General features: G+C 43.1%; 1 protein-coding gene across 9 annotated transcripts in view; it reads right to left on the bottom strand.

Moving 5' to 3' along the window:
- Positions 1-931: 931 nt before the first annotated feature.
- The window catches only part of LOC142365669 (soluble lamin-associated protein of 75 kDa-like), a 65486-nt gene continuing 38600 nt past the window's right edge, over positions 932-27817 (bottom strand). For 6 of the 9 annotated variants that reach the window (XM_075446706.1, XM_075446709.1, XM_075446704.1 and 3 more), the window contains 8 exons: positions 24465-24644; positions 22873-23001; positions 22547-22659; positions 20225-20279; positions 19761-19899; positions 7294-7459; positions 6195-6398; positions 932-5245 (listed from right to left, as the gene is read on the bottom strand). In XM_075446706.1, the coding sequence (XP_075302821.1) occupies positions 4691-5245; positions 6195-6398; positions 7294-7459; positions 19761-19899; positions 20225-20279; positions 22547-22659; positions 22873-23001; positions 24465-24644 (1541 nt within the window). In that variant the 3' untranslated portion in view covers positions 932-4690. The remainder of the gene's footprint in view (positions 5246-6194; positions 6399-7293; positions 7460-19760; positions 19900-20224; positions 20280-22546; positions 22660-22872; positions 23002-24464; positions 24645-27817) is intronic. The other 3 variants (XM_075446707.1, XM_075446712.1, XM_075446711.1) reach the window with 2 other exon arrangements.

Raw genomic sequence — 27817 nt, 5'->3', positions numbered from 1 at the left:
CACTTCGTCTAGTAAATTTTCCAAATTTCTGCTGTCTGCCGCTCTCAGTTTCTGCATCACTTGCTGACTGCCCAATGAATAATGTTCTGGTAGGTCAGATACATGATCCCTCCAGGATCCTTCATTTTATCCAACTTAGTACATCTCTGCCCTATACTACACGCTGAGCCACATCCTTTCAACTTCCTTGTTCCTTTTCCTTATTTTATACAAAATACAGCCCAAAGGGCTTTTCTTCCGTATCTCTCTGCTCTGTGAAATCCCCGTTATTTACCATGTCCGCCTCTCTGTCCCTTAATCAACGTATGACAAATCAACTTTGCACTTAAACAAATCCTTTTAACACCGACAGCTCCAACTCTTAATCAAACTTCCATACTTTAGGCACTGAGAAATAGTTACCGGCTGCATACGAAACCTCATCCCACTTCTTTTTCTTCTCAAAAATAACATCAATTGCAACAAAGTATTATAATTCAGGGTTCCATTAGAGGGCTATTTTCCTCATCATCTAATTTATACCAAAGCTATCACTGATTACAATACTTTATTAAGGTCCTTTTGTTCATACTCTTACCTTAACATAGATGCAATGTTATATAACAAAATTAAACTAAAGCTATAGCAAAATCGAACTAATTGTCAATTTCCCACATCAGCCCCCTTCCCTTCTATGTGTGTCAGTGGGGGAGTTTTTTGCTGTTGTAACATTCAGAACAGCCTATTCTACAGCTTTTTATAAAAATTCTGATGCATAAGCTAATTAAGTACAGGAAATTATTTTAATAGGCAAAAGATTTTTCAATTAATAATTTTTGAGCTTTTAAAGTTCCTTGGTTGCGGACAGATTGTGAAATGATACTAGTTCTAGTGAACTGAACCACTTTAAAACATGCCTCCTGGAGAGCAGAAAGGACTCAAATACTAAAAATCATGAAAAAAAAAATCACAAAATATAAGTTTAATTACTACTTCAAAACATTTCAAAAGCAGTCAAGGCAATACTAAAAAAAGGAAAAAACTAAAAACACACTGTAACAGGACTTAAGTACAGTACTCTAGAATAGCAACACATCTTTCATAAGATTTATAAACAAGGTATCACTAGTTTAGAAAACATCTAACACCACATTTATTAAAATAAATTTAGAAGTGTATCCTCTTGGAAACAAAATTTTAAAATGGTCACAGAGCAAAGAAGCTGAAACTTAGGCTTATTTTGTGCTTAACTTATTTAGGCTTATTTTATGCTTAACTTACTAGTGTTGATGACATTGTAAATGATAAATTTGATTACTGACATTTACAAATGAAATGGGCTATGAAACAGGAGAACAGTAAACAAGAATTCTGCATGAAATGAAGAGACCAAAAGAGAATGTGGGAGAAGAAAAGCAAATCCTGTCAAAAGTTAACAAGCAGTAAAAGAGAGACATTTGAACAAATGTTGGATTCAAATACAAAACCATTTACCCTTTAAGTTCAAGGCTGAAGTCACAAATTAATGTTCTTTAAACTCTACTGCTAGACTAAATAAAGCTCAAAAATAATACTACTTGCTTTCACTGTACACATGTAGTTCCACAGCATGTTGCAATAGCATTTGGTACAAAGTTGTATAAAGTTGATGTTTTAATCATTGGTTGCTGGTGAGATAATATCTTAAAAATTCTTTAAGAGTTCAACGGTAATAAGACAGTTAACAGACACACACACACAAAATCATCCAAGCCTAAAAAATGCTGGTTTTCCCAAGGTAAAACACCAGTCAATACAGCTGTCAGACATGTTTCCTTGCATTAACGTAACAGAAGTTATAGACTGACTACTGTTCCAATGGGACAATCAGTACAGCAATAAAAACTATTATTATTTAGTATTTTGATTTTGCTACCCTGTATTTACTGCAAGATAATTGATGTCAAAGTTGTTACAGAAATAAACTGTGCCCTTTAGTTCAAAGTACTGCTGTGATCACAATTAGAACTATGTCCAGTTTTCAAGACCGTACTGGTTATCAGAATTGTTAATTGTACCCTGACTGCCCACATTCTGTACATAACAATCTGGCCACTAGGTACCGTTTCAGGTACCCCAGATTTACAGAGGTATCTACTCAAATTCATGTTTTTAAGTGTACTCTTAAGTTCAGTATTTAAAATTGACTCACTGAAATTAGATCAGAAATCTGATTGTTCTCAGCAGAAACCAAGATTGACCTAATCTAATAATCCTGTTGTAATATTCATGCATTTACCATACAAATGTTTTAAAAGTATGATACTAATTGAAATCAGTTCCAACTTAGCCATGAAAAGTAAAAGCCAGATGAGTGAAATTACCAACTTCACAGGGAATACAAGCGAGAAACATATGTATCAAAAATCCACCTAGAAGTAACTGAAATAACTGGGCCTCACTTTTCATAAACAAAAGAATCCTTAACTTACTGAAAGTGGATTCAATTGTTTAAATTGAAGTATTCAGCAGATCAATGTTTAGTAAAGCTTGCTCTAAAAAATAGAAGATTAGTCACAATATACTGCATACAACCACCCTTTTTTAAGCCATCAACTCTCACAAATCCCAAATTCTTAGCAATGCAATGGAAGTGTTTTCTAGCCACTTTTTTTTTTAAACACAATAAATCTTAGCACTAAAAGAGAAGCCATACAGAAGATAACAGAAGTTTTGTCTCATGTGCTTCACAGAAAATGTTTGATTAGTTTTAGAAATGCTTACGGTTCACTTGAATACGTTTACAAACAATCATGAAAGACAGTGAACATTTATCAGTCACAGGGTTCATAAGGAATACATGTATGTACATTGATAGGAAGTTACAGCTATGTGCAACAGTGCAAGAAACCCAGATTTAACTAGTTAATCTCATGCACCTTAAATCTAAAGTTTAGGTAATACATGTTTCTTAAAAACTGCCTTTTTTCCATAAGCTTCTCTTAATGGATTAAAATGGAGCATGCTACTTCATCATCTGAAATGAATAATAAGAATATATCTTATACAGTTAAAATATCTTATAAATACAGTTAAACTGTATAAGCATAAAATCCAAAACCAGATTCTTACATTAGCTTCATAGACAGATAAAAATTAAGACAGCATTGCAGCTGTTCAAGTGAACCTTGTACTCAGAAGTCCTGAACAGCAATTTCTAGATACCTGTATTTTTGAGATGCTGTAGGAGACTAGTTCATTCATCTTAGAAAAGGTATATAGCAGGACAAACAGTTGCATGATTTCCTGTTCTTAGAACCATTGTTCTTTCTTACTCCTGAGGTTTTAACCCATTATGAGAGGAGCTTCATTTATTGAAAGAAACACATAGCAAACTACGGAGTAACTTATTTAACCTAATTTGTCATACATACAATATATGGTTTGCCAGGAGAACCTCTGAAGGGAAACATGCATGAAGAGCCTCTTTATTTCTGTTTGAAGTTTGGTTGCTGCTTTTAAGAAAAGCTATGAACTGGGAAGCTACTATCCCAGGAATTACACCCAAGTTAGAAAAAGAAAGTGGGAATCACAAGTATTTGCAGCAATCACCTGCTAACTCCTAAAGGCATAAAAGTTTGGCAAACAAGTATTTGCTGAAACACCCACTAATATTCACACTAATGAATGTCTCAACCACCTGAAAGGCCAGAGCTCACAGGAGTCATACATCTGGCAGATACATTTTAATAGTTACCCCACAGCATCAGCCAAGTATTTGGAAAACACAAAACACGGCTTCTATTCAGACCAAAACTAGATCAAAAGTTGTTTTCCTGTGATGTAAAGATGAAACAAGTATCCATTCAACACATGCAAGTAGTCAGGAAGTCAGTTCAAACAATTCCATACATGTACTGGAGTCTACACTCCATACATTCTGGGAAAACTTACACTTTGCGAGACGTTCACTTTGGAAGCTACAGTACTGTGTAGACATTTCTTAATCTTCACATAAAGAACTTAATTATCAGAGTGCGCTATGGTAGATATGGCATTGATGGTGTTTCTGCTGACTCAGCTGTTTCAAATGATGAGCAAATAGTAGTTGGGAATCAGAAGTGGAGTCAATTCTCTCCAGTCTAATTCTCGTGAAAGATGCTGCTTACGCTGTTTTGATCCACTGAGTTACACCTTCTTATATATTTTGAGACCTATAATTACAGAATCTTACATTCATTTAATCCCATCTGAGAAAGTCTATGGGGAGGCAACAAGAAGCAAGGAAGGATTTTTCTTGTTCTGCTTCTCCCCACAGTAGAGAAAACAAGGTTATTAAACAAATTCTAGAGTGATGTCTGGCCTCGTGGAAGTCTATGGTAATTTAAGGGATCTTAGTAGCGCCAGGATTTCACACTTTATTTTTCTTCCAAGACTGCCACCTCAAATATACAAACTGTTCCCTTTGCTAGCACAACTGTATTTATTCAGCATGTATCCTTTATAAAAGGAGGAGACTGGCTGTTTACTTTCATACTCTGATGAAGCTCAATGTCTAGTGGCTAAAAATTCAAGAAAACTCGAAGAAAGGTGATGAATCCCAAAAGGAAGTCCAACCCAGTATTTTAAACATGTGTGTCCTGTGTCCCATATGGTTTAGTTATAACCTAGTGTTTTACACAAAATAATAACTTCCTTACAAATAGATTAATGAACAATCAATATTTAATTTTTAAGCTGGCTTTCCTTTTTTCTTGGGTGGACCTTTGTAACCTTTGGCCTTTCTTCGCAAATTTCTCCGATCTACAATGGGTACCTCAATTTCTGCTTCCTCAGAGCTGCTGTCAGCAGCCCGCTCTGCCACTGTCTGCGTGTACTGATGCATCTGCTCAGAAGACTCTTCCAAGTGTTCTTCCAACTGATTCTTCTGTACTTCCTGTCCAGAAGGCTGCTGAAAAGAAACACCCTCAAGTTCAACCACTGTCAAAGAGCTCCGACTTAAAGCAACAGGGGCCTCCTGTGAGTTGTGCCCTGCTTCCTTATTTTGATCTTCCACTGAGGAAGATGTTTTGGGCAATACGTTTTCAGAAACAGATTCTTCTGCTGCTTCAATTACCATAGAGTTGGGCAAGCCATTGTCAGAGGGTTCTTCTTTGGGTGCTGAAGCAGCTGCATTTTCAGTGGATGATGACTTCTTTTCAGATTCTTGGTGGTGTTCTTCAGTGCCCTCCTTCTCTACTGATGTGCTTTCTTCAGTCAGAACTTCTGAATCATTTGCATTTAAAACCTGCAGGAGGAGAGGAAAGGTGTCAAAACAATCAAATGGACAATTAATTCAAGATACAAGAGGCTGAACAACTACTGCCCCTAGCTAGCAACCTCAGAGGCTATTTTGGCATTCGGCATGACTACATGCAGAGTCAAAAAACAAGTCCGCTCCTCCTTTTTGCACAAGACTATTTTGTGAACTGCATTTCATATCCAGAGCTGCTCTCCTATTTTCAAATTCAAATTATTCAATGGATTATTCAGATACAGTAAAAACATTATGAAATTAATCCTGGGAAAAAAAATAAAGGTGTTTTATTTTAGACAGATACAATTATCATTTTGCATATAACAATCTGCTTTTGCACTAGAAACAAAAACCAGTAAAATCTATGTTCTAGAAAGGTATTTTACCATTAATTAATTGCTTGTACACTTCACCAGGGCAAAATTACTAGACAAAGTAAGGATGTGGCTTTTCATTCATATCCAACTATTATTTTAGTGAGAAATAGCTGTTTTATTATTGCCAAGGCAAACTGGAGCAACATATCTTTCTTTTCGGTATCACATACCTGTATGCCCCACTTCTGCATATTAAAACAGAAACATGAGTATGTTCTGTTTATGGATTTACATCATCTGGCCTAATAATTGCTTCTCCCAAGAATTTCATATGATCAGAGAATCATAGAATCACAAAGGTTGGAAAAGACCTCTAAGATCATCAAGCCCAACTGTCAACCGAACACCACCATGCCTGCTAAACCATGTTCTGAAGTGCCACATCTACACGTTTTTTGCACACCTCCAGGGATGGTGACTCCACCAATTCCCTGGGCAGCCTATTCCAATGCCTGACCAATGGTAGGGGCTACTTTCTATCTGTTACTTAACAAAAGAAAAAACAGCAAGGTATGTATACTCTGAAGGAAAGATGACTTAGCATTTTGTTTCAATTCTCTCACCTCTGATACAGTGTCTTCTGAAGGTTTTGCTGGAGATTCAAGGATTAATGGAACAAACAGTGTTAATGGTTCTTCTCCTTGACTCTCGGACTGCAATTTTGATTCACCACCTAGAACTTCATTTGCTATTTCCTCTTCAGCCATAAATGAGGTCTTACCAATTTCTTCTGTTACCTCACCGTTAAGAGGTTCAGATGGAGTTTCCTAAAAATCACATTTCTAAGTCAAGATTATGCCCAACTATTGTTCTGAAACACCAGTGGATGTATATGTGATCTAAATTTGCAGCTTAATCTGAGAAGCAGCTAGCTCGGGTACCTAGAAATTACTAAGAAGGTACTAAGAAGATATAGCTTAGTGTAGAGTCGCTATCCAACTACTTAACCAGCATATTAGCTTGGTGTTGTCACCTGCACTAAGTTTCTGACCATGGCTTACACTGTTAGGAGCCAAGCCGAGTAGTTTTTATGCATCTCACAAGCATACATGCTGCAGTCCTTCCTTGAAACCATACGTTAACGAACCCAAGATAGTGCAAGATCCACTTTCTCACTAGTCAGTAAGAACATAAAACCCTGGAGGTATCGCTAGGCACAGAGGGTATTCCCAGATTTTAATTCAAGCTGGTAACAAGTATTTGTAGATAAAAGTTGGATTTAAAAATCAAAGCAGGCAAGCTTTAAGGGGAGAAATAAAGAGTCAACAATAGTCACTGAAGCATACCAGCTATTAGCTTCTTCAAATAATTTTTTTTGTTGTTTTGTTTTAAAATTAGAGATACCGAATCAGATCTTGACCCTACTTCAGTTCTCCACAATATCTGAGTAGGACAAATCAATTAAGAAAGTTAGGTTGATAGACAAGCTAGAAATTCACCTTACTGAAGATCCTATGAACTCTATCATTCAAAATAAGTAAAGGAATATTCCCTGATACCAATTCTATACTAGCTTTAGCTTCTCAGATATACTTCTCAACAAAGCATTGGTACAAAAATCAAAGAGTTGATAGTCACGTGGATCAAGGCAGCAAGGACCATACTTAAACTGTAGATGTATTCCAAACTTCTTATCTACTATCGCTATCACATCCAACTCACCTCCTTCTCACCCTGATTCTCAGGGCGTGATGCATGTAACTCCATTTCTAACACAGATCGGTCTTCATTTTCAATAATCATTTCCTCATCATTCTCGACAGAACTCTCCTCAGGTTCTTCTATTAAGTCTTCAGAGCTTTCAAATGCATAGGCAGGAAGTTCCAGCCTGCAGCAGGTATTAAGATATGTCCTTTAAGTCTTTTAGATTAATACATAGTTTTGGTGAACTCAGCAGCAGGAAAATTCTTTCATGACCAATTTTAAACTGCTATATCACATACTTGCCATAGAAAATATGAATTCAGAAAACTAAATACATCTAAAACCAGCTAACTACTAATTAGGAAAAATACATAAACTAAACAAAATTGCTGTGACAAGTATAAAATGAAGACATCTATCCCACTTCAATTTTATGTGAATAAGAGTCAGAAATGTGTTTAAGTTTGTTGTTTTAAATTTAGAATGCAGTAATCAATTACGTATTTGGAAGCTGCAAAGGGGTGAGAAAGGAAGCAACTTCTCCCAGCCTCACTCAAGAAACAGCTTAAAATTATGGAGCTATATAAGCAAATATGCTTGTACAATCATTGAATATACATATATTACAAAGACCATGACTGGAAAAGAATTCAAAGTGATAAACACATCAAGGCTGAAGAACATTCAATCAGCTAGAGAATAAATTAGCAAAAAGCTAAAGATGAAGCTCTGATGCACCTGATAGGTAGTAACACCATCTCAAACATTCAGTTCTCATTTTTGAGATGATAACACTTAGATGTACTGGAAGTATTATATACAAGCAAAGACAAAAGTGCACACAATAGATTTGCAGGAGGCTGCTTCACAGTCTCATAATAATCAAAGAATCACAGAATGGTAGGGGTTGGAAGGGACCTCTGTGGGTCATCTAGTCCAACCCCCCTGCCGAAGCAGGGTCACCTACAGCAGGCTGCACAGGACCTTGTCCAGGCGGGTTTCGAGTATCTCCAGAGAAGGAGAATCCATAACCTCTCTGGGCAGCCTGTTCCAGTGCTCCGTCACCCTCAGAGGGAAGAAGTTCTTCCTCATGTTCAGATGGAAATTTCCATGCTTCAGTTTTTGCCCATTGCCCCTTGTCCTGACACTGGGCACCAGTATAAAGAGCCTGGCCCCATCCTTTTGACACCCACCCTTAAGATATTTCATAGAATCATAGAATCAGAGGTTGGAAAAGACCTCTAAGATCATCAAGTCCAACCATCCACCTAACACCACCATGCCTTGAGATATTTATAGGCATTTAAAAGTCCCCTTGCAGCCTTCTCTTCTTCAGGCTAAACAAGCCCAGCTCCCTCAGCCTTTCCTCATAAGAGAGATGCTCCAGTCCCCTCATCATCCTCGTAGCCCTCCGCTGGACTCTCTCCAGTAGCTCCTCATCTTTCTTGAACTGGGGAGCCCAGAACTGGATGCAGTACTCCAGATGGGGCCTCACCAGGGCAGTGTAGAGGGGGAGGAGAACCTCCCTCGACCTGCTGGCCACACTCCTCTTAATGCACCCCAGGATCCCATTGGCCTTCTTGGCAACCAGGGCACACTGCTGGCTCATGGTTAACCTGTCATCCACCAGCACACCCAGGTCCCTCTCCACAGAGCTGCTCTCCAGCAGGTCTGCCCCTAGCCTGTACTGGTGCATGGGGTTATTCCTCCTCAGGTGCAGGACCCTGCACTTGCCCTTGTTCAACTTCATCAGGTTCCTCTCTGCCCAGCTTTCCAGCCTGTCCAGGTCACGCTGAATGGCAGCACAGCCTTCTGGTGTATCCACCACTCCTCCCAGCTTTGTATTGTCATAAAACTTGCTGAGGGTACACTCGATCCCTTCGTCCAGGTCATTGATGAAGAAGTTGAACAAGATTGGGCCGAGCACTGTCCCCTGGGGGACACCACTAGTTACAGGCCTCCAACTAGACTCAGCGCCGCTGATGACAACCCTCTGAGTTCTGCCATTCAGCCAGTTCTCAATCCACCAAGGCAGTATCGGCAGTATCGGAGGGTTTTATCCCAGGTGCCAGTCTTGAGATGAAAGCACTCCGGAGGAGAAAGTCCCTAACAGAAGACCCTGCTGCATTTGCTAATGTGCATGGAAGGGAAGAATCAAGCTGATATCCTGCCCTGTTGCCATAAGGATTCACTGTAGCTCTGCTCATGAGCACCATGTTACACATCTTGTGCAAAGGAGTAATGGCACCTTGTTGACTCCACCTTGCAAGGCCCAAAATACTGATGTTCCAGAACAGACTAGTCCTCTCACACACCAACTAGCCAGTTAGTAGTAGCAGCAAAGAATTTCTCAACCTGTGGCAGTCAAACCATGCCATTTTGCCTGTTTTGAAGCAGCTTAGGGCAGCACGCTGACAGTGCAGGACAGCAATTCTGCATCTCTGTAGTTCCAGAGAGTAGTTTAAATGTAAAAATTAGGCTACAGGTAGCTGAAGAACTGGGCCTCACAGGAAAAAACAAAAAAAAAACCAAACAAAAAAAACCCCAAAAAACAAAAAACCCACCTAATGTTATAATTTTAAATAAAGCTAACAGAACACGTTCGAGGTATTTCCTAGAAAGTAATCATGTCATCTTCAGTTCCCAAAATAAGGGTTTGTGGCTTTTTGTTTGTTTGTTGGGGGTGAGGGTTATTTTGGGGTTTTTTAGTTGTTTGTTTAAGAGAATGAGACAGAGAGAGAGAGAGAAGCAGTGTGTCTACGAGTGTACATACACCCACACACAGGAAGGGGGAGGAAGGAATTTTTTATTTATTTATTTATTTTAAATAGGCACAGCTCTGCTTTCTGGATGGAAGCCAGTGCAAATTAGTACTTCAGACCCTGTCTTGTATGAACTGTTATAGAACACAAGCAGTACAATTCTTCACATCCTCAGCTGATAGTTATTACACAGGGTAATATTCTTTAAACTGGAGATGACTTTTTTTTTTAAGGATGTAAGTTTGGATGTGATGGTTTTAAAACAGAATTTGTCTAAACAAAGGGATTTACTTTGAAGATGGGTGGCTCCCTGTAACTCTTGTTATTAAGTGACAAGCAGTAAACAGCTCCTAAACAAGAGTCAGGCTTTATTTTACTGCAATATGCCACCATAAAAAGGGGTCAGGAAGGAACCTCTCTCAAAAGATCACACATAGTATTTGTGAATGTGTCCAGTTATATTACTGCAAGAAACTATGCTGTGTGAATTGTCCTGGTTTCAGCTGAGATAGCATTAATTTTCTTCCTAGTAGCTGGTATAGTACTGTGTTTTGGATTTAGGATGAGAATAATGTTGATAACACACTGATGTTTTAGTTGTTGCTAAGCAGTCAAGGACTTTTCAGCTTCTTTTACTGGCCTGCCAATGTGGAGATGGGGGGTGCACAAGAAGCTGGGAGGGGACACAGCCAGGACAGCTGACCTAAACTGGCCAAAGGGATATTTCATACCATATGACATCATGCTCAGCATATAAATTTGGGGGAAGCTGGCCAGGGGTGCACCATGGCTCAGGGACTGTCTGGGCATCAGTCAGCAGGTGGTGAACAATTGTATTGTGCATCACTTGTTTCGTATATTCTTTTATCATTACTATTATTATTGTTCCATTCCTTTGCTGTCTTATTAAACTGTCTTTATCTCAACCCACTGTAATTGATGGCCTTGCTGGACTTGTCAATGCAAGACAAAAGACATATGCTCAGACTCAGGCATCTAAAGCCGAAGAGTTAACAAAGGGAGCAATTGACTTGTGCTTATCTTATCAGACAGAAGTAAGGGGGGACACTCCATCTGGGTAGATGAAGGGAGAGCCGTGGATGTTGTCTACCTAGATTTCAGCAAGGCTTTTGACACTGTCTCCCATAATATCCTCCTAGGGAAGCTCAGGAAGTATGGGCTGGATGAGTGGTCGGTGGGGTGGATTGAGAACTGGCTGAACGGCAGAACTCAGAGGGTTGTCGTCAGCAGCGCTGAGTCTAGTTGGAGGCTGGTAACTAGTGGTGTCCCCCAGGGGTCAGTACTGGGCCCAGCCTTGTTTAACTTCTTCATCAACGACCTGGATGAAGAGTTAGAGTGTACCCTCAGCAAGTTTGCTGATGACACCAAACTAGGAGGTGTGGTGGATACACCAGAAGGTTGTGCTGCCATTCAGCGTGACCTGGACAGGCTGGAAAGTTGGGCAGAGAGGAACCTGATGAGGTTCAACAAAGGCAAATGCAGGGTCCTGCACCTGGGGAGGAACAACCCCATGCACCAGAACAGGCTTGGGGTGGACCTGCTGGAGAGCAGCTCTGCGGAGAGGGACCTGGGTGTCCTGGTGGACGACAGGTTGACCATGAGCCAGCAGTGTGCCCTGGCTGCCAAGAAGGCCAATGGGATCCTGGGGTGCATCAAGAGGAATGTGGCCAGCAGGTCGAGGGAGGTTCTCCTTCCCCTCTACACTGCCCTAGTGAGGCGCCACCTGGAGTATTCTGTCCAGTTCTGGGCTCCCCAGTTCAAGAAAGATGAAGAGCTACTGGAGAGAGTCCAGCGGAGGGCTACAAGGATGGTGAGGGGACTGGAACATCTCTCCTATGAGGAGAGGCTGAGGGAGCTGGGCTTGTTTAGCCTGAAGAAGAGAAGGCTGCGAGGGGACCTTATAAATGCTTACAAATATCTGAAGGGTGGGTATCAGGAGGATGGGGCCAGACTCTTTTCAGTGGTGCCCAGCGACAGGACAAGGGGCAATGGGCACAAACTGAAGCACAGGAAGTTCCGTCTGAATATGAGGAAGAATTTCTTCACTCTGAGGGTGACGGAGCACTGGAACAGGCTGCCCAGGGAGGTTGTGGAGTCTCCTTCTCTGGAGGTATTCAAGACCCGCCTGGACAAGGTCCTGTGCAGCCTATTGTAGGTGACCCTGCTTCGGCAGGAGGGTTGGACTAGATGACCCACAGAGGTCCCTTTCAACCCCTACCATTCTGTGATTCTGTCATCACTGTAAATCAAGTGATCTGTGGGGCGTAGCGGAGGCCCCGCAGCCAGAGATTGCTTCAGATAAAGAACAGATGGCCCTCCTGAGCACATACCAAGATGGCCGCTCCATAGGCGTGTCACACTGCTGAGTCCTGCTTCTGACGACACGACATTCCGTGCCAAGAGCCAATCGACTTAGTCCCACCTCGCAAAAAGATTTCTAAACATATAAAAATTGGCCCTTGAAAACTCTCTTTGGGAGGAGGAGCCAAGAGAAAACCTTACGTGATGGACGGGTCGACGGGCCTGAACCTCTCTTCCCCCCCCAAGAAGGGACGCCTATTTGGTAAGAGTCGTGCCTCTGACTTTGTCAGACATATCCCCGGGAACACATTGTTAACTAAAGCGCTAAACCATCACTTTGAGCTCAACTTTTGTAGACAGTGCATTTATCAATAGCAATCCCGAATCTGTGATACCTGTCGCTTGAATAAATTACCTATTGTTTCAACTTTGTGTCAGTGAAAGTCCTTGGAAGGGCTCTGACAGGCAAGTTGACTCTGATAAGTGGCTACACACTTAACCCTTTAGGCATAAACCGTTGACCAAGTCTGGCACTAGGAGTAGATCCATCCCCACCTAGACTCCTCTCTGAGAGAGAGTTCACAACACAAGGGGGTCTTCTCTGAACCTCGTGACTCAATGGGAGGGCTTTCCTTTTGCCACTTATCAGACTCCTTTACCCCTTTTTAAGCAACAACCACGAGTTCAGCTTTTTTTTTTTTCTGCTTGATTCTCTCCCCCATCCACACTGTGTGTGTGAACTAATAACTGTGTGGTTTTTAGCTGCCTGACGGGTTAAACCACGACAGAATACAGATGGTTTTACCTTAATGCAGACTCAGTTATAACAGAACACATCCCCTTGTATATACAGCCTCAGTCCTCACCATTTTCTTATTGTTGTTTCCAATATCTACTGAGCTGTCAGAGACACCAGACATTTTGGTGCAATCACTCTTCAGGTGATGTCTCAATTTCCTTTCTCACACCAGCCTTTATTTTCAGTAATTTTAAAATCGAGCACTCAAACAGAGAAGATAAAAAGGAGAACAAAAACCAGTTAGCAGACTGGATGTCCTGGGTTCAGCCAAGACAGGGTTAATTTTCACCAGAATCCAGGAAGGGGCACAGCCGGGTGGGCTGACCCAACCCCAACCTGGCCAAACAGAGCCGGGTTTTCCATACCATGTGCCGTCATGCTGGGTTCCGGTGGGGGGGGGGTGGCGCGGCAGGAACTCACTCGCGGCTCGGGAGCGCGGCTCTGTTTTGTTGTGTTTTCTCCTTTTCTGTATCATTGTTGTTACTGTTCCCTTTGTTTGCTGTTCTGTTAAACTGCCCTTATCCCGACCCACCAGTTTTGTGCCTGTTTCTTTCCATTCTCCTCCGCACCCCGGCAGGGGGAGGGGCGGCTGCGTGGCGCTTTTGTTGCCGGCCGCAGCCAAACCAGAACATTAAATTTGGCGCCCAACGTGGGGCAGAGATAAAGGCAGGGCTGAGCAGCGGGTGTTAAAATAGCTTTCTTAGGTTTTGTTATAATTTGTTGTACGTATTTACTGTGTTAGTTAAACAGGCGCCGGTAAAAATGTTTCTGACTTTAATCAAATAGCTGTGGTATTTGAATCCGTACTTGCTGTACTTGTTCCCTGTGGTGATGTTCATTACCTCAGGGAAAATGATAACGATTATGATTTTACTGTACTGTATGATGTCGACTTATGATATGATAACATCACTGTGCATGAAATTAGGCTTGCATTTGCACGCGGCCCTGCGGTCATTTCCATACCTCGGATCCTATGTCTTAGAATTTGTTAGTAATCAAACCCAAGCTGTGGGGAAAACCGGAGGGGATGCCTTCCCCCACTCTTTCGCCCCCCCTCTCTCCTTCAGGCTGGTCCTAAGGGCTTCTGAGAATTTCAAGTACCCGTGGGATGCTCAGGGCAGCACACTCCTTTTGTTATGCCTCCTGAATGGGTTGCAGGTTTTGTTTAGGGCTAAACAAGTAGTTAAGAACATTGTGCAGAGACCTGCCCCGGGGCTGGATAGCTCTGAGTGGCTGGGTGTGTGGGACAGCATTGCAAAGCACCTAGGGCAGTGGGCACCACCGGTGTTTTTTAAAATCACCCCTGAACAAGTGCAGAATCCGGACAAACTAGTAAAATACCTGCAAAAAGTGTGCTGCCACCCTGGGAACTCCAGAGAGACACAAATCACCACAATGTGCTGGGGTCTGGCCCACGCCTAACGAGCTTCCCTGTTCAACAGTGTTCAGTGCCTTAAAGGGGAAGGGGGAGAAAACGAAGTGGCAGGCACTGCGGCTGGTGCTGCCCCCCAGCCGGCCCTGCAGCCCCTCCAGCCCAGCAGGCAGTCACAGCCCCCCCAACCGGCACCACCGCTGCCACTGCCACAGCCGCAGGGTCTGCCTCGGTTTCCCCAGAGGGCACAGCAGCTGCGCCAGCCCCAGTTCCAGCTGCAGGCATGGCGGCTGAGCCCAATAACCAACCTGTGCTGGTAGCAGTCGCCCCTGTAAAACTAAAGAAAGACGCAAAGAGAGCAGATCGCTCTGGGAGGGATGACAATGAGCCAGGGTCATCGCGGGAGATAGAGGCAGAGATCATCACCCGGTCCCTGTCTCTGAGCAAGCTGCGAGACATGCACAAAGATTTCAGCCACCACCCTGGTGAGCACATTGCCACCTAGCTTATGAGGTGCTGGGATAACGGGGCCAGCAGCTTGGAATTCAAGGGCAAGGAAGCCAAGCAGCTGGGATCCCTGGCCAGGGAAGGGGGCATTGACAAGGCCATTGGGAAAAAGGAACAAGTCCTCAGCCTCTGGAGGAGACTTCTGTCAGGCGTGAGGGACAGGTACCCCTTCAGTGAAAATTTCGTATGTTATCCTGGCAAGTGGACCAATATGGAAAGGGGTATTCAGTACTTGAGGGAATTAGCTGTGCGGGAGCTGGTTTACTGTGAACCAGACGATGACCAGTTACCCACAGACCCAGATGAAGTCCACTGCACACAGCACATGTGGAGAAAGTTTGTGCGGAGCGCACCTTCCTCATATGTTAACCCACTGGCAATAGTAGACTGGAAAGGTAAAGAGGCACCAACAGTGGATGAGGTGGCTGTCCGACTCCGGCAATATGAAGAAAGCCTCTCTTCCTCCCTCGTTTCGGCTGTGGAGAAATTGTCCCAGAAGGTCCAGCGACTCGAAGAGAGCATGTCCTACTCCCCACCTGTACGGGCCAGCATCTCAGCTGTTAGGGGCAAGCGTTCCTCTGCTCAGGAGAGAGAATACAGAGGCTACACACCACGGGGCACCCTGTGGTTTTACCTGCGTGACCACGGAGAGGACATGAGGAAGTGGGATGGAAAACCCACCTCAAGTCTAGAGGCACGAGTGCGTGAGTTGGGAGGTAAAAGAATCACCAAAGGGGATTCTGTTAGGAAAAATGCCACTCCAGTTTCCAGCAGCCAGCTCTCCAGACCAGGTAGACAGTTTGACCTTGATTCTGATCCTCTGAAAAGGACCTCCAAGTCATTCTTAGAGCAGGTAAGCAGCAAATTCTCTGACCAGGATTAGAGGGGCCCTGCCTCCAGCCAGGTGGAGGAAAGGGACAACTGTGTCTATTGGACGGTGTGGATTCGGTGGCCTGGCACCTCAGATCCACAAGAGTATAAAGCTCTAGTGGACACTGGTGCACAGTGTACTCTAATGCCATCAGATTTCAAAGGGTCAGAGTCCATTTGCATTTCGGGAGTGACAGGGGGGTCCCAAGAGCTGAGTGTATTGGAGGCTGAAGTGAGCCTCACTGGGCAGGACTGGCAGAAGCACCCCATTGTAACTGGCCCCGAGGCTCCGTGCATCCTTGGTATAGACTGTTGTAGGAGAGGCTATTTCAAGGACCCAAAGGGGGTATCGGTGGGCTTTTGGCATAGCTGCTTTGGAGACGGAAGAAATTGAACAGCTGGCTACTTTGCCTGGTCTCTCGGAGGATCCTTCCGTTGTGGGGTTGCTGAGGGTTGAAGAACAACAGGTGCCAATCGCGACCACAACGGCGCACCTGAGACAATATCGCACTAACCAAGACTCCCTTGTCCCCATTCATCAGCTGATCCGCCAGCTGGAGAGTCAAGGAGTGATCAGCAAAACTCACTCACCCTTTAATAGTCCCATATGGCCAGTGAGAAAATCTACTGGAGAGTGGAGACTGACAGTAGACTACCGTGGCCTGAATGAAGTCACACCACCACTGAGTGCTGCCGTGCCAGACATGTTAGAACTTCAATATCAGCTGGAGTCAAAGGCAGCCAAGTGGTACGCTACAATTGACATCGCTAATGCATTCTTCTCCATCCCTTTGGCAGCAGAGTGCAGGCCACAGTTTGCTTTCACTTGGAGGGGCATCCAGTACACCTGGAATCGACTGCCCCAGGGGTGGAAACACAGTCCCACCATTTGCCATGGACTAATCCAGACTGCACTGGAAAAGGGTGAATGAAGCTCCAGAACATCTGCAGTACATCGATGACATTATTGTATGGGGTGACACAGCGGAGGAGGTTTTTGAGAAAGGGGAAAAAACAGTTCAGATCCTTCTGAAGGCCGGTTTCGCCATTAAGTGAAGTCAAGGGACCTGCGCAAGAGATCCAGTTTTTGGGGATAAAATGGCAAGATGGGCACCGTCAAATCCCAATGGATGTCATCAACAAAATAGCAGCTATGTCTCCACCAACCAGCAAAAAGGAAGCACAGGCCTTCCTGGGTGTTGTGGGTTTTTGGAGGATGCACATCCCAAATTACAGCCAAATTGTAAGTCCTCTGTACCACGTGACCCGGAAGAAGTATGATTTTGAATGGGGCCCTGAGCAACGACAGGCATTTGAACAGATTAAACGGGAGATAGTTCATGCCGTAGCCCTTGGTCCAGTCCGGTCAGGGCAAGATATTAAAAACGTGCTCTACACGGCAGCCGGGGAGAATGGCCCAACCTGGAGTCTCTGACAGAAAGCACCAGGGGAGACTCGAGGTCGACCCCTGGGGTTCTGGAGCCGGGGATACAAAGGATCCGAGGCCCGCTATAGTCCCACTGAAAAAGAGATTCTGGCAGCATATGAAGGCATTTGAGCTGCTTCAGAAGTGGTCGGCACTGAAGCACAGCTCCTCCTAGCACCACGATTGCCAGTCCTGGGCTGGATGTTCAAAGAGAGGGTCCCCTCTACGCATCATGCCACCGAGGCTACATGGAGGAAGTGGGTCGCACTGATCACACAGCGCGCCTGAATGGGAAACCCCAGTCGCCTAGGAATTCTGGAGGTAATCATGGACTGGCCAGAAGGCAAAGATTTTGGAGCATCGCCAGAGGAGGAGGTGACACGTGCTGAAGAGGCCCCACTGTATAACCAGCTGCCAGAAGATAAGAAACAGTATGCCCTGTTCACGGATGGGTCCTGTCGCATTGTGGGGAAGCAGCGGAGGTGGAAGGCTGCTGTATGGAGCCCTACACGACAAGTCGCGGAAACGGCCGAGGGAGAAGGTGAGTCCAGCCAGTTTGCAGAGGTGAAAGCCATCCAGCTGGCTTTAGACATTGCCAGTCGAGAGAAGTGGCCAGTGCTCTATCTTGACACCGACTCCTGGATGGTGGCCAATGCCTTGTGGGGGTGGCTGCAGCAATGGAAGAAGAGCAACTGGCAGCCCAGAGGCAAACCTATCTGCACTGCCCCATTGTGGCAAGATATTGCTGCCCGGCTGGAGCAGTTGGTTGTAAAAGTCCGTCACGTGGACGCCCATGTCCCTAAGAGTCGGGCCACTTTAGAACATCAAAACAACCACCAGGTGGATCACGCTGCCAAGATTTAAGGGGCTCAGGTGGATCTGGAGTGGCACTCTGAGTGGCCACTGCCCGGAATACCATCCTGGGCCTGGAAAAACAAGTCCTGTGGCGACATGGCACTCCTGAAAGAATGGAGTCGGACAACGGGGCTCACTTTCGCAACAACCTCATAGACACCTGGGCCAAAGAACACGGTATCAAGTGGGTGTATCACATCCCCTACCATGCACCAGCCTCTGGAAAGATCAACTGGTACAATGGGCTGCTAAAAACCACTTTGAGGGCAATGGGGAATGGGACTTCCAAAAAATTGGGATACCCATTTAGCAAAGGCCACCTGGTTGGTTAACACGAGAGGATCCACCAACCGGGCTGGTCCTGCCCAGTCAAAACCTCAGCGCCCCATAGAAGGGGATAAAGTCCCTGTAGTGCACATGCGGAACATGTTAGGGAAGACAGTTTGGGTTAGTCCTTCCTCAGGCAAAGGCAAGCCCGTCCGCGGGATTGCTTATGCTCAAGGACCTGGGTGTACCTGGCGGGTAATGCGGAAGGATGGGGAAGTCCGATGCGTACCTCATGGGGATTTAATTTTGGGGGAGAATAGTCCATAAATAAATTGTATAAAGTTAATTGTTAAAATAACCCTGTCACTGTCTGTTATCACTGTTATAATTGTTATATGTTATACCAGTAGTAGCATAGTAAGAATTGTCCAGATTAAAGAAGGATGGACTTTTTGATGAAAACCTAGCAGAGCACAGCGATGATGGAACTGGACCTCGTTTTCAACAACTGGCACCCAGCAACTTCATCGAGATCGACGTCTACAACCTGCAGACTGTGGGCACCGGCTACACCAGATACATCAACCGTGAGCTCCGGATGCAGCAAGTGACCACCCATCACCACACATCACCTCTCCTGCCATGGAAGACCATTACAACAGATGGAGCCTGAAGTCATGGATTAAATGAACTCAATGGACACTTTAGAGTGATGATCCATAGACTAATGGAATGATATCTGGAGATAGGAGAAGTGGTGGTGATCAACTGGACAACGGGGGATATGGGCATGACGTAGATGGTATGGAATAAGGGGTGGATAATGTCCTGGGTTCAGCCAGGACAGGATTGATTTCCACCAGAATCCAGGAAGGGGCACAGCCGGGTGGGCTGACCCAACCCCAACCTGGCCAAACAGAGCCCGGTATTCCATACCATGTGCTGTCATGCTGGGTTCCGGTGGGGGGGGGTGGCGCGGCAGGAACTCACTCGCGGCTCGGGAGCGTGCAGCGGCGGCGGTTCGGGAGAGCAGTTCTGTTGTGCGGTCTGTTTTGTCGTGTTTTCTCCTTATCTGTATCGTTGTTACTGTTCCCTTTGTTTGCTGTTCTGTTAACTGCCCTTATCCCGACCCACCAGTTTTCTGCCTGTTTCTTTCCATTCTCCTCGGCACCGTGGCGGGGGGAGGGGCGGCCGCGTGGCGCTTTTATTGCCGGTGGCAGCCAAACCAGAACACTGGGAAACAGTTTGTGACTGCCCAAGCAACAAAATAAGAAACGATCAATGAAATACGGGGTCCTTTACCTGCTTTCTGATACATGAAGAACATTTTCCTCATTTCCTTGGGAAGTTTCAAGTTCAGATTCCTGGATATTTTTTCCTATCCTGAGACGTTTTAAATGACTGCTTCGTGTCCAAATGGATATGGGAGTTTTGTCAGGGTCTTAGGAAAAAAACAAAATAAATGCAAAGTGAACATGCAGTCTGTAAGATCTGCACATATTCCCCCCGCCCATGTTTCATTAAAGCGACTGAGCACAAGTAAAATATTGCACTGTGGTACTTATTTTCTGAATACACATGCATAGTCTCTTTACCAAGACTCCTAACAAATTCATCCAAAGTCCTCAAAATATTTATGAGTTGAGCCTCAGCACCTTAGAGGAAGGCATGTTTTTTTATACACTTTGCAGAAGAATACGCTAAACTTGAAAGCAGTAAAAGAGCCTGCTAGTAATCACAATACTTACAATCAAGGTTATTTTTACCTTCAGATGTGCTTGCATGGACATCTATTGACTCTTTACCTTTTTGAGAGTCAGCCTGTGAAGCAAAAGCAAGGATAATGTTATTCCAAAAACTTCTGAACTGATTGAAATATCTTGATCTCCCTACCTGTGGTTGCATCTTTCTAAGCACTATTTCATAGTAATGATCCTATGGAAGAGCAGCTATGACCATTCTTAATTTAAGATACTTATATATATGTATGTATGTATAAATATATTTTATCACCTTTACTACGAGCATGAATTTTTCTGCATTTTACTTCTGGCCTCAACATAGAAGATAAGACTTGAAAGAAACCTGACATAAACACCATCACCAAGTTTTTTCCTAACCATTCAGTTTATAATGGGTGTCCACAGAATTAAATGCTGTAAGTCATTTTTCTTTTTTTTTAGTTTTTGTATAAACCCAAGAGACTGTACTACAGTAGTTGTCAAAATTTATCAGGACAGTTTCGTTTTTATACTTGTATTCTATTTTGTAGTCTTATTTTTATTGTGGCACACAATAAAATATGGCAGTGCATGGATTATCTTAAAATAAAAAAGCAGAGATCAGACAAAAAAAAAACCAAAGGCTGCTTATGTCAGAGATCCCTCTCCCTAGAGCTCTTTTGTCTCTTCTTCTTCCCCACCACCACATTATTTCCATTTTTTCTGCAAGTTTTTCTGCCATCCAGAGAGACCTTGACAGGCTTGAGAGGTGGACCTGTGCAAACCTCATGAAGTTCAACAAGGCCAAGTACAAGGTCCTGCACATGGGTCAGGGCAATCCCAAGAACAAACACAGGCTGGGTGGAGAACGGATTGAGAGCAGCCCTGAGGAGAAGGACTTGGGGGTGTTGGTTGACCAGAAACACAACATGACACGGCAGTGTGTGCTCGCAGCCCAGAAGGCCAACCATATCCTGGGCTGCATCAAGAGAAGCATGTCCAGCAGATTGAGGGAGGTGATTCTGCCCCTCTACTCTGCTCTGGTGAGACCCCACCTGGAGTCCTGCGTCCAGCTCTGGGGCCCCCAACATAAGACAGATATGGACCTGTTAGAGCAGGTGCAGAGGAGGGCACAAAAACGATCAGAGGGCTGGAGCAGCTCTCCTGTGAGGAAAGACTGAGGGAGTTGGGGCTGTTCAGCCTGGAGAAGAGAAGGCTCCGGGGTGACCTTCTAGCAGCCTTCCAGTACCTGAAGGGGGCCTACAAGAAAGCTGGAGAGGGACTTTTTACAAGGGCATGTAGCGATAGGACAAGGGGTAATGGCTTTAAACTGACTTCTACGAGAGCATGGTCATGTCAATACTACAGACCGTCCTGAAGCACACAAATCCATCCTCACTGTATTTGGAACTACAAGTTTTTCTCAAGCACATTCTGTGTGGCTTCAGAACACAAATAAGATAGAGGAACAGTTTCATAATATTCTAAGACACAAATATATTCATGACCACATATCCATATGTAGCTGAAATCTAGTTGAGATTTCAAATACGTACAAAGCTGCAGTCCTCCTATATGGTCAATGTATAACTCTGAATGCAAACTAAACACTTTGTATTGAACTGTGATGTGAATGTGCACTTCTATAAACACTTTTCCTCATTCTCTCCACTCTTAAGATGACTCTACTGTTCAACAGCCTTTCTAGACAGTTTAATCTCAGAGCCAGTTGAAATACTCTCCTTCTCTAAGCTGACAGAAAACAGCTCAAATTACTAGACCATGACAGGTGTGACAGACACCTCTATATTCATGGGACACCCCCCACCCCCCAAAAAAAGTGTATTTTTAACCCCAACTTAGTCATTGGTGTTACATCAATGGGAAGCATAACAACCACCCAAAAAGTAACAAAAGCATTTTTTAAAGTCTTTTATATATAGTGCAGACTTGAACCAATTCAATTATACTGAGATGGACAAAAAACATTTCTTATATTTTATGGTTTTTTTAGTAACAAAGCAATCAAAAAAACATGGGCTCTGTCAGAGTGGCTGCCACTTAGACAAAGTGAAGAGATACGAAAAGTACAAGCTCTCTGCATAACCCAGGACTGTTCTTTGAGAACTTGAAATAGAAATATCAAGGAAGCATAACATACAGTTGATCAAACATACTCATTGGCTGAAAATCTACACTTTTTAATTTCAGAAACATATTCTTTTGTAGAAATTAAAAATATTTACTGAATAGAAAGAACAGGTAATTAAAGTCAGAAGAATAGGACAAGATACGTTATATGATTATAGAAAACTCTTAAAAGCTCTCAAGCCTTTTTAATATATGGAAAACAGTCTGTGTACCTACACTTAGCTGTGTTTCTAGCTCAGTCTTTTGTCCACTTGCTTCAGATTCTGCTGCAGACTGTTGAAAATAATCCTCTGCTTGGAAACTTGTATTTTCTTTCTGAAAGACCTCTGCTATTAAGTTTTAAAAGAGGAAATAGGGAAAAGGAAAATTATGGTACCTTTATATAACAATTAACTATTCCAAATATGATCTCACTGATCTCAGGACAAATAAAAATCTTTCTGCTAATTTTCATGGGCAATGTTCACAGAAGTCACTGTTGAACAAACACTCTACAGTACAACTTTTACAAAGTGTCAGAGAACAAAACAAAGCATCCATACCTGCAATTCTGAGTTTTTCCCTTTGCAATACAGTGGTAATAGGTGTTCTCTGGAACCAATGTCCTACTCCCTCGACTTCCCACAAAAGGTCATGATCCCCAGGGTACTTCTCAAAATAGTGCTTACAAGCTGAACAAACATAAGAAAAAACACACTACTATATATACTACATACTCATCTGTACCTCAGTTTTTAAAGTTTATCTGAAATCAAATTCATTTGCAATCTTCCATCATACACATAAACCACTACAGAAAGAACTGTTCAACAAAACAGTCCAGTCTGAAATAAACATAATATTGCTTTACCCAACCTAGTCATTCTTCTCAATAAATCCTTTCCTCAGGTTTAAGCACTTTCATTATTATCTTAAACTGCAAACAAAGATAGATTGGATTTTTTTCTTTTCTTCTTCTCTAAGCACCCACTTTGAAGTTTTACAACTTCACTGGTCACTGTCCTTGCCAATAACAAGACCCGACCAGAATGGAAGGGCTCTTAGAGGATGTAGTCAAGTGATTTTTGTCACCTCATGTTATTATAGGCACTTGTGAAAAGCACTCTTTGGGAACATGAACATGGTGCCATTGCATGGTTTATCATCCACTCACTGTTCATTTTTGGAATATTTTCTTCCCTGCTATCCCTCCACCTCTTTCCTCTCAATACACATACAAAATATCCATGTAGAGAGGAATGTTCTGACATTATTCTGTAGTAGCTACCAGGAAAACTACCATTTTTCACCTGATTCATTTCTGATGCATAATCTCAGTGGACAAGATCCCTGCCGTATCATTCCTTGGCCAGGGAAATGTATTAGTGATTAAATTCTGCTCAAGACAGTTTGCTGGTTGAAGCCTAACAAACCAGGACTAGACAGATCCAACAGTAGACAGTGGTACTTAGAAAATTCCCAGTGCCTAAGAAGGCCAGATGAAAATGTTAATAGAAGGAAGCCTGACAGATGGCCCAAGAGTAGGCCTTGAGAAACGGGACAAAGGAAATGCTTCTTGCCTGAACACAGTCTCAAGCAACATCATTTCCAAAATGTGTGTCATTTCCTAGCTGACATAACCCTCTTGGGTTGTTAATAGAAGAGCCATAAGTGTTTATGCAAACCCAGTACATTCTTGTACATTAGAACTGTGCTTTCTTATACCCAAGTTAAAATGTAGCCTAGTATGTCCAATTGACCAGAAGTTCTGAGAAAGCATGAATTAAATGACCTTGTGAGGTTTAGATGTGAGGAAGAAAAAGGTGCTACAAAGAAGATATAAGTTAGGAGATCATACACAAAAACACCTCAGCCCACTCTGGAGGCTTGTGGGGGGGGAATGGAATACAGCAGTAAACTGCACGGTAACAGAAAGCCAACAGATATCCAATAATCTAACCTCACACAGAGGATTAAAATCTAACCAGGAAATACTTCACCATCTTCAACAAATCAGGATTTTTAACCTTCACTGAAGAGCAGGACATTTAATACAAAAACTGAGGATGCAGACAAACATGGAGCTTGAACAACAGCACTCATTTGGACATGTAAAGAAAGCACAAAGATCAGAAGAATAAATCAAAAAGCTTGCCTATGTACATGAAGGATGACAGTGGGTATCGTAGGCCAAGAGTGTCTTCAGTAAAGGAATCCACAAAGTCTTCCAACATGACTAGCCCAAAGTCTTTCCCACGATGTTTCTTTCTTACAAACATTGTGTCTAGCACTGGCAGCTGATAACTCTGAGTAAGAGAAGAGCTACAAATACTTCCTGAAATAATAGGGGAGGGAGGGAATCCATCAGTACTTCAGCACTGACATGTTGCCATATGGATTTTAGCATATTCAAATCAAGCCCTTTATAATTTATAAAATTATATCAAACTATATAATAAGTCATATAAATATATAAAGTTATATTAAAGTTATAAAAATAAATAATTGCTATCAGACATTTATTGGCTCTTTGGGCATGCTTCATAATGTTGCCAAGATACATCATAGATTAATATGTTAGAAAGAGTCTGTTAAAGCAGTCCAGTAGTATCAGAAAAGGATAGCAGAGATAGAGAGGAAAGGCTCACTTTGAAATCTCACTACACAATTCCATAGGAAAATCATACTAAAAATGAAGCTGAAAAAGGAAGAATCATAGAATCATAAAATCATAGGTTGGAAAAGACCTCTAAGATCATCAAGTCCAACCATCAACCCAACAACACCATGCCTACTAAACCATATCCAGAAGTGCCACATCTACACATTTTTTAAACACCTCCAGGAACGGGGACTCAACCACCTCCCTGGGCAGCCTGTTCCAATGCCTGACCACTCTTTCAGTAAAGACATTTTTCCTAATATCCAACCTAAACCTCCCCTGACACAACTTGAGGCCATTGCCTCTCGTCCTATCGCTAGTTACCTGGGAGAAGAGACCAACACCTGCCTCACTACAACCTCCTTTCAGGTAGTTGTAGAGAGCAATAAGGTCCCCCCTCAGCCTCCTCTTCTCCAGACTAAACAGCCCCAGCTCCCGCAGCCGCTCCTCATAAGGCTTGTTCTCTAGACCCCTCACCAGCCTCGTTGACCTTCTTTGGACACACCCCAGCACCTCAATGTCCTTCTTGTAGTGAGGGGCCCAAAACCGAACACAGTACTCCAGGTGCGGCCTCACCACTGCTGAGTACAGGGGCACAATCACCTTCCTACTCCTGCTGGCCACACTATTCCTGATACAAGCCAGGATACTGTTGGCCTTCTTGGCCACCTGGGCACACTGCTGGCTCATGTTCAGCCAGCTGTCGACCAACACCCCAAGGTCCTTTTCTGCTGGGCAGCTTTCCAGCCACTCCTCCCCAAGGGAGGAGGGAAAAGGAGACAATAAATTTTTTTTTTTAATGTAGATTATATAACTCCTCAGGACAAATATGAAGACTACAATTCAGCTCTTGTTTAAGGACTTGTCCTGGTTTTGGTTAAAAGCAGAACCGATTCTCTTTTAGTGAATCTTCCTTACAGCTAAGTTCTTCTAAGTAACTCCATTTTTCTGAAGTTGGATGCATATTTTACAGACACTGTCCACTCCAAAGCTGATAACACCTAATGTTTATAGTTACACTGAGCTAATGGCAGGAAAGGAATGCAGAAAAAGGCCCCTGTTTATAATTATTACTATAGCAGCCAAGGTCACCAACAGATCTCTGAGGTCCTGCAAGTGAGGAGTCGTAAAGGGTCACACTTGCGGGGAAGGGCGGACAGGTCAGGTGACCCGATATTGACCAACGAGGTATTCCATGCCATGCACGTCATACTCCGTTTAAAGCTGGGGGATCACAAGGGTCTCGCTCTCTGCATCCATGGCCGCCTTCTGAAGAGGACCCTGGTCCTTGTCCTGCCTGCGATCCTGATTCAGATTCCGATCTGTGCACTCCTGCGTCCAGTTCCTGTCCCTGTCTGCTGCCAAGGCCAGTCTGGGACTTCCTGGTGCTGCCCAGCAGCTGCTGGCCGGATGCCAGCACCCCAACACCCAACTCCGAGAAACTCAGTATCGGTTTTGTATATTTTACATAATTTCTCTTATTATTATTAATATTATTAGTATTATTAGTGTTATTAGTAAAACTTTTTATATTCAATTTGTAAGTCTCTCTCCCTTTTCCTCCTTTTCCCTTCCTCTGGTGGGAGGGTGGGGGTTAATAGAGATGAGGCCAGAGAAGCATACATTCATCTACACAATATAGTTTGTCTTCGCAACCTTGTACTTTTGAAACCAATGAACATACTTATCTTCATTTTTCAAGCAAGGACAATGTAAGCAGAGAGGTTACATTACTTGGGTACCCTTTGGGATACCAGTCAAGCTCCACCACTCTTTCCTAATCATCTGTATCCAGAGCTGTCTTTCTCCATGTGGGCTACTCGCTTGGAGAATACATCACACAGTCAAACATGGGTGAAATATCGATAATGCCTTTAGTGTTTGCTAACTCAGAACAAGTAAATGGGAGAGCATCATGAAAACTATAACAAATGAGCATGAGTATAGCAAAACTTCAGAGCCACATAAACAAGCATCCCCATTCTAGACTAAAAGTAGAACCACTACTCTAATTTCCAGCTTTATAAGGGCACAACAAAAAACATCGCAATGCAAATACTACTTTGTGACCACCATGCTGCAGCATTTTTTTACATTAAAAATAATACTGAGAATTATACAAATTATGCAATGCATCATTTCTTAAAAAAAAAAGATAACACAATCAGAACAAATTAGCTAGTTGCTTTCCTATCTTGATTGACAGACCAGAATAGGTCAGTGACCCAGACAGTTTACTATTGTATTTTTAACAGTTTGCAAAGGCATATACGTATGTCAAATGGGGGAAGTCTCCAGCAAGCCTCCAGTACCATCATTAATACTGAATTCATTAACCCCCTCTGGAGATAAAACAAAAATTCCAGATTGTTTCTTCTTAATCCAAAAGTTGATATTCTACAAAGTTCTACCAACGTGCTAAACCACCTACTCAAATACCAAATTTTATTTAGCAAAAATTGAAAAACACAATTAAGTCCAAAATAACTAAAGGGAAATTATAATGTTTTAGAAAAACACCAGAAAATATGTACCATTAATGTCATAAACTTGCTAGCCAAACTGCAGTCTCTGAGGGAATGCATGTGTGGAATGAAAGGGAATCTGTTTGTTACCACCAAGTATAGCTGAATCTTGTACCTGTGTGCAAAGTTTCCATGTTGTAATGCTATAAAATGTTTAAGTGATAATGACATCTGATTCTACAATCATTTCAGGTAAATGGGATTTCTGCATTCTGGAGCTAGGTAAAAAAAAAAAAAACCCACAAAAAAACCACCAAAAACCAAGCATAGCCCAATCTAACAGTAAACAATTGTTCTACAGGGAGAAGAAAAAAAAAAAAA

Source organism: Opisthocomus hoazin, chromosome W, assembly GCF_030867145.1.
Source record: "Opisthocomus hoazin isolate bOpiHoa1 chromosome W, bOpiHoa1.hap1, whole genome shotgun sequence".
In the NCBI taxonomy this organism is placed as follows: domain Eukaryota; kingdom Metazoa; phylum Chordata; class Aves; order Opisthocomiformes; family Opisthocomidae; genus Opisthocomus; species Opisthocomus hoazin.
This window is presented reverse-complemented; position numbering and strand designations above follow the sequence as displayed.